Source organism: Hipposideros armiger, unplaced genomic scaffold (assembly GCF_001890085.2).
Source record: "Hipposideros armiger isolate ML-2016 unplaced genomic scaffold, ASM189008v1 scaffold_69, whole genome shotgun sequence".
In the NCBI taxonomy this organism is placed as follows: Eukaryota; Metazoa; Chordata; class Mammalia; order Chiroptera; family Hipposideridae; genus Hipposideros; species Hipposideros armiger.
This window is the reverse complement of record NW_017731419.1, coordinates 1,775,402-1,782,557: the sequence shown is the minus strand read 5'-3', so window position 1 is coordinate 1,782,557 and position 7,156 is coordinate 1,775,402. Positions and strand designations below refer to the sequence as shown.

Below are 7,156 nucleotides of genomic sequence, written 5' to 3'. Positions count from 1 at the left end.
ACTGCTAGCGGACCCCAGGACCTGTTCCCATCCTGAGATGCTAGCCTCTCATAAAGGATTATCTCCCCAAAGCCTTTCCCTATATTACTGGGGAGGTCTATTGCCCACTGTGCTTGCAATATAAGAAACATTTTTTTTAATGGAAGTCTGCCAAGAGCATTCTATTTCCTCATTTTACCCATGAGTATTCCATGTTTAAGGGAAACCCTCAAGCCAGTTTACAGTAAACATATGATCAAAATTTGAGCGCAGTAGTGACTGAGCACACCAGCTTCAAAAACAGAATACCTGGATTCAAATCTCAGTTGTTCATTTATTAGAAGTTTACTCGCTGGAGGTTATTTTTCGTTTTAATAGTGTGTGTGTGTTGGGGGTAGCAATTACAGCACCTACCTCACAGGGGTCCACATAAAGATCACAAGCTTACTTACACCAGCCTGTCCAATAGTAATATAATGCAAACCACATGAAACATTAAAATTCATCCAGCACTCACATTTAAAAAAATAAAAAGAAACAAATGAAACTAATATTTACTCCAATATATCAAAAATATTACCACTTCAACATGCAACCAATAAATTAGTAGATGTTTTACATTCTTTTCTGGTAAAGAAGACCTACATCTGCGGTCGACTAGCACATCTCAATTGAGAAGGGCCATATTTTAAGGGCTCAATAGCTACACAGGGCTGGTGGCCGCTGTGTTGAACAGCGCAGCCCTAGACAGTGTCTAGCGCGTAGTAGGTGCTGAGAGCTAACTCTTGAGAGCAGAAGCATGGTTGCTATTGTCATACCTCCTCTGGAATAAACCTGTCCGGTGGGTCCTTTAGAAGAGATGTCTACATTTTGGCATAAATTAATAGGGTTTTCTTTAAGCCAGCCACTTACTTGGCCTCCATATTTTTAATTCACCGCTACAAGGTACGGTACAAGGTTGCAATCTATGCAAATGACCAATTTACATAAGTGGAGCCCCTGTCCCCCATCCCAGTATCTGGTGGTCCCAGTTCCGGGTGTGCGGAAGGAGGTGGGGTCCGTGGTCTCCCCACATGCGCTGGGCCCTGCACCACTGATGCGGAGCAAAAGCAGGCGAGTGGGAAGGTCCTTTAAACATGGGAGGGAAGTGGAAAACGGACGCTGAGCCCTCCAGAGAACAATTACGGCCGTGGGGTAGGGCCACGTTTAGAGGGCGGTGGGTGCCAGAGAGGGCAACAATGGAGGCGGGCAAATTCCAAGAGCCGGGAGGTTCTGCCAAGTTAAGCGAGCGTCCGCAGCCTCGGCGCGCGGGGCCTCGGCGCGCGGGGCCGCGAGGGTCGCCGAGGCGCGGGGCCGCGGCGGTCGAACGCCGGGATCCCGTCCAAGAGCTGGGCCGCAAACACCGCCTTGGCCTGCGCCGCCGCGTCCGCTGTCTCCTGGCTCCTGAGTGGCTAGGGGGCCGGGATTAACCTTTCACCGCCGCGCTCTGTCCAATCACAGGCTCCCTCTCATGCCGGTGCGGGACGAGCGGAGAGTGGGGGCGCGGAGGGGGCGGCGCGGGCGCCGGTGGGATTCTGCAAGCCGCGGTGCGCCGTTGCCGCGGGCCGTGCGAGGGCTGCGGGCGAGCCGGGCGCTGCGCAGTCTCCGCAGGCGCCGGCGGGAGGGGTCGAGGCGGAGGCGCGGCGCGGCGCAGGCTGCTCTAGGCCCAGGTGAATGGAGTAACCTGACAGCGGGGACGAGGCGACGGCGAGCGGGAGGAAATGGCGGCGGCGGCGGCGGCGCCGGGCGGCACCGGGAGGCCTGGGCTGTGACGCGCGCGCCGGAACGGGGTCCGATGGTTCTCGAAGGCCCGCGGCGCCCCGTCCTGCAGGTGAGGCGGGCTTCCGCAGAGCCGCTTTGTGTCCGGGGCGGGGAGCGGCTCCACCCGGCCCCGCGCCCACCTCCGTACTCGGGCCCGCGTGGGCGTCCCGGCCCTGGGCCCGCGTTCCGGCCTGGCCCGCGGGGGGGGCAGACGGCGCGAGCAGATGGCGCGGCCTCGCCTGGTCCCGGGCGGCGCGGCCTGCGGGGCTGTGCGCCTCCCTGGACCCTGGCGCCCCTCCCGATTCGCCGCTTTGGAGGGACTTTGTGCGGTCGCTCCCGCACTGGATGGGGACGCGGCCGCCTCCACACGCGGAGGGGAGCGCGTCCCCACCGCTCGGTCCTGCCCCAGGGGTTTGACAGGTCTGGTTAAGCGCACGGAGTGGTGCGGAATCAGCAGCGGCGCCTCGGGAGCATCCTGGGGACCTGCGGTGGTGGGGGGTCACTGCGCTGGGCCTCAGTGGACCCCTTCGAAAGAGCCGGGAGCGGAGGAAGCCGGGCTGCCGGTGCCGGCAGGAAAGCGCGAGCCTTCGGGGCCAGCCCGGGGAGGACTGGGAGGATTGTTCGTGTTTATTGGCAGGTGACCAGGTCTGGGTCCCAGGGGGCGGGTGGCCGAAGCCATCTTTCCACCCCTTCCCTCCGATGTTTTTGTGCCAGAACGTCTGGACCCTGCAAAGGGTTTTTTTCTTAAGCGTTTTTGATCTTTGGGAAATCAGTGTATGTTTTAAGTTAGCACATCAGATTTATGTAGATTATCTGGAAAAGCTGAGCTGCCCGGATGGCTTTGCCTGCAGTACAGAGCTAACACACCATTTAGTGTATCTTTAATAGCCTGAAGATTTGCAAAAACAGAGATGAGTGGGGAGCGCCTGCTCCATAGTATTCAGTCGGTGCTTTTGTGAAGAACGTCGTGCTTAAAAGGGACGCGTTACTGATCCGTATAAGTCTAAGTGTTCTTATGACTAGCGCGGTTTAAAAACATTCGCCTAATTAAAGAGTATTACTTTAAAGCCTGTGCTTTTTGAGGTGCTTTGAATTTTCTGAATTTTTCCAGTTCTGAGTTTCAGTTGTCTTCGTGTTGCTTTAGTTTTCAAGTGCAGCAACTCAGTGACTGGAAAAGGACAGAAATAAGGAGTTAAGTGACTTGGAAAAAATACGTATTTTTAAATGTGCTTTAATAAAAGCTTAACTAAATTGAAAACTGTTGGTATAAACATTAAATTTTCTAAATGAAAAACCGTGTCTTGCCAAGAGCTCCAATAATTTGCTCCAGAATGGATGATGGTACAGAATTCTCGATGAGGCCACTAGTGAATAATAATTTTAGTATTCACTAATATCTTTAGGAACTAGGTTCTGGAATAATCAGTTTATTTTGCCAAGTGTTGTCTTTAAAACAGCTACCTGTGGCACATGTATATTATATGTTATATATGCTATATCTATACACACACACAGTTATTTTCAAAACTTCATCTTAGGCCATATTTTATAAAACTTACTCTGTCTATAGATTAGAAACACTAAAGATTACTTTTAATATGTCACTGTACATACTTAAATGGTAATGTTGGTTTACAGATTTATTCATGGCATCAAAATACCATTTTAAGAAAAGATGTATTGGGTTGTTGAAAAATTCATGACGCATTTTTGCAATGAAAAACAGAAAAAATACATTATGACTTTTCCGACAACCCAATATTAGTTAAATTTAATTTGGGGAGAACAGTCTTTATTTTCCTGCAATTATTTTAGTAAGGGCTTGCTCTACTTTTTAATACTACTATCTCATCATTAAAGGTTAATTAAGTTCTGTCTTGTGTATAATGCTTGTGGCTCTGTGTATAAATTGTATAGTGAGGTTGTTTTGCCATTGCTGAATTTTATTGTCTTGGTTTTAGAAGACGTTTCATTTTGATGTGGCTCATGATCTTATTTGATAGTGATTTTGTGGTGCTATATAGTGGGTAGTAGTTTTAGTGTAGTGCCACCTTCTAGGAAGGATGACTTTTATGGCATTGAGACATTTATTGCCTGCCACCGTCTGACATGTGAGATGCGTGTTTCATTTGAGAAAGTAGATATTTCACATTCTCTCACTTGTGACCTTAACATCCTGTCTGTGGTCATTACTTGTGGCAAAAGAGAGAAGGGGAGCATTTATTAATAAGAGGTGCCTCCTTATGTGCCAAGATGTTCCTGTTGCTTTTATATGCATTCTCTTTTAATCCTCACTGTGACCCTGAGATATTGTCCTTGTTTTACACCCAAGGAAGCTAAGACTCAGAGATAATTGCCTCAAGTTATTAGTCTACAAATGGCAGAGCCAGGATTGTCATGGTTGCATTTCAGAGTCCTTGCATGTGTGCTCTTTCCGTTGCGTTGCATTGCTGTTCCCAAGTGGATTTTTGGGGCAAAACCTATATAACCTGTAATTAAGTCCTTAGTTAACACTTGTTGAATAAATGAAATTGTCTAACCTTAGATGTTCAGGTGATCTCTGTCTGAATATTTGATTTTTTCCCCTTTTTTGTGGTAAACTATACATAACAAAATTTATTATTTTAACCATTCTTAAGCATACAGTTTTGTGATATTAAGTACACACGTCGTTTTGCAACCATCGCCATCATCCATCTCCAGAACGTTTTCATCTTCCTTTACTGAAGCTCTGTATCCATTAAACACAACCTCCCATTTCACCCTCCTCCCAGCCTCACGCAACCAGCATTCTACTTTTTCTTTCTATGAATCAGACTACTCTTGGAACCGCACATACGTGGTATTATATAGTATTTGTCCTTTTGCGACTGGGTACTTATCATCTTCAGGGATCATTCATTCAGGGTTTATTTACGCAGTAGCATGTGTCAGGATTTCCTTCCTTTTTAAGGCTGAAGAATAGTTCATTGCATAGGTATACGCCACATTTTATTTATCCGGTCATTCATAGGTAGACACCTGGGTTGCTTCTACCTTTGGCTTTGTGAATAATGCTGCTGTGAATATAAGTGTACAAATACCTGTTTGAGTCTCTGCTTTCACTTCTTTTGGGTATATGGCCAGAAGTGGTCAGATTATTTCTTGATCATCAGAGCACTAGACTCAGATTTTATCGCAAGATGAGTTTTCTCAGGGCTGTTCCAGATAGTTAAATATACTATCCTACAAACAGCTCCCTCTATGGCAATACAGGACTTTAATCTCCTTGAGGCCCAGGATTGTCTCATTTTTATGAGTTCTTATTAGTGTCTGGCAAGTGGATATGCAAAAAGCTGAATTCCTTCAGTTGACCCATCATGGAGCTATATTGGGTGTGGTCTTTTGGGTGCTTGGAGGAAGATACTGGTAAGGTCTGTGTTTTACTTGTGGAAATAGCAGTGGAGCCAGGTGATTTATCTTGTTTACCTTGTGCTCTGCTTTTTGGACGTTCAAGAGTTTAGCTCATTCTAAAAGCCCATTGGATGTATATGTTTTATTATTTGTCAACTTTGAGAAAGGATTTGACATGGTCTTGTAATAATAGGTGTTTGAAAGGACTGTGAAAATGGTAAAGCTTGAGTGGAGGGGGCTGGAGGGAATTAGATGAAAAACTTAGGAGAAGGATAGCTCAGCCATCTGCATGTAACTAAAGGTTTTGTTTCTTTTTTAATTTATTGGTCAAAGCAAAAGAGGAAACTGTACAAATCATAGTTGGCATTGATTAATGGGAACACGTATACCAGTTAATCAGGAGAAGCAGACTTTTGTCTAAAGAATAAGTAATTTGAATTCTTACATGAAATGACATTAACAATATATGGAGAAAATGTTTTACATTTTACAGATGATAGAGAAACATTTTTCACATGCCATTGTAGAGAAAGCAGATAAAAGCTTCAGGCATAATAGAAAAGCTTTAATAATATAGGTGTACATTGTTCTGGTGATTTGATTTAGTAGAGTTTAGTTCATTTATCTTTCAGATAGTGTCCCTGAAATATCAGTTGTCTCATTCAGGCTTTCGACAGATGCCAAATGACAGTTCATTCACAAATTAACTCTTTTTCTGGATAGTATAGGTAGTTAGGATTTTCCAAATTCTCTCTGCCAGTCTTGAGGAATGTGTGTTGGCCTGAAAAGTAGGACTGCTTCGTGGTGGTGTATACTTGATGAATGAATACAGAGAGAAAGCACTACTGTTGACCCTTGGACAACGTGGAGGTTAAGTGGCGCTGACCCCCACTCAGTCAAATATCTGCATGTAACTTTTGACTACCCCAAAAATTAGGTTGTCCCTTGCTGTCTGCGGGGGATTCGTTCCAGGACTCCCGCGAATACCAAAATCCTTGGATGCTCAAGAGCCTCTATAAAATGGCATAGATTAATGTATGCTGTTGGCCCTTTGCATCTGTGGCCTCCCAACCGTGGATGGAAAACAGTACAGGTCTTTACTGAAAAAAAAAATCCATCTATAAGTAGACCTATAGTTTTTGAGGGTCACCTGTATTTTTGAGGTCTGGCTGATGAAATTTTCAGTCATGTAAGAAGACCTTTGTTATAATAAGTTCCCAGTACAAAATGCCTTTCTTATTCATCTAAAATTATCAATGATTTGTTGGTCCTCCTTTAATAAGTAAAGTTGGTATACATTCTAAATATGTAACTAAAAAGATGCCATAAGAAAACATTGTCTGTGGATGTCAGTAAGACTTACTAGAAATAAAACATGAAAGATTTAAATTTTGGTTTTAGTGTTTTGATTTTTGAGGCTTCTGGTGACATTAAATGTCTGTGTTAAAGTTTATAGAATAGTAGGGATATAGTAAAAAAGTGCCTGGCATACAGAAGGTGCTCAGATTTGTTGAGTGAATGAGTTCGTTTATATTACCTTTTGAAGTGCTTAGAATTAACACAGGTTTCTAGAGGATAACATTGCTTGTATGTTAAGCTCTTAAAAAGATCATTACTGTTTTGATTTTGGACAAGTCATGCTGCCTGGTTCTTCTCATATGAGGGGGCAAGTGATTAGGTGAGTAGAAACATTGCAGACCAAGAGAAGTCTTAAGAACTTCATAGATGAAAATGGCTATAAAAATTGGGAGCGTTACTGGTATTGTAGGCTTTCTTATTGTTGAAGCAGGCTAACCCTGAGAGTTGTGGTTCTTTCTTAGGTGACAGCTCAATGTATGCAACAAAGTAGGGGTTTTAAAAACACATTTGGAAATTCTTTGGGGGGGGGGTTAGAAAATGTCAGCAAACCATGAGAGGAGGATCTCAATTAATTAAGTTTCTTTGAGGAAGATCTCAATTTTAAAACTGATCTTGAAATGATGTA

General features: G+C 44.7%; 1 protein-coding gene across 5 annotated transcripts in view; it reads left to right on the top strand.

Annotated features, from left to right (window-relative positions):
- The first annotated feature begins 299 nt into the window (after positions 1-299).
- The window catches only part of DICER1 (dicer 1, ribonuclease III), a 72,407-nt gene continuing 65,550 nt past the window's right edge, over positions 300-7,156 (top strand). For 2 of the 5 annotated variants that reach the window (XM_019642488.1, XM_019642484.1), the window contains exon 1: positions 1,766-1,849. Coding sequence is in view for 1 of the 5 variants with exons in the window: in XM_019642483.1 (XP_019498028.1) it covers positions 1,490-1,849 (360 nt within the window). In the remaining 4 variants the exon portion in view is untranslated. Of the gene's footprint in view, positions 1,850-7,156 lie in introns of all 5 variants that reach the window. The other 3 variants (XM_019642483.1, XM_019642485.1, XM_019642486.1) reach the window with 3 other exon arrangements.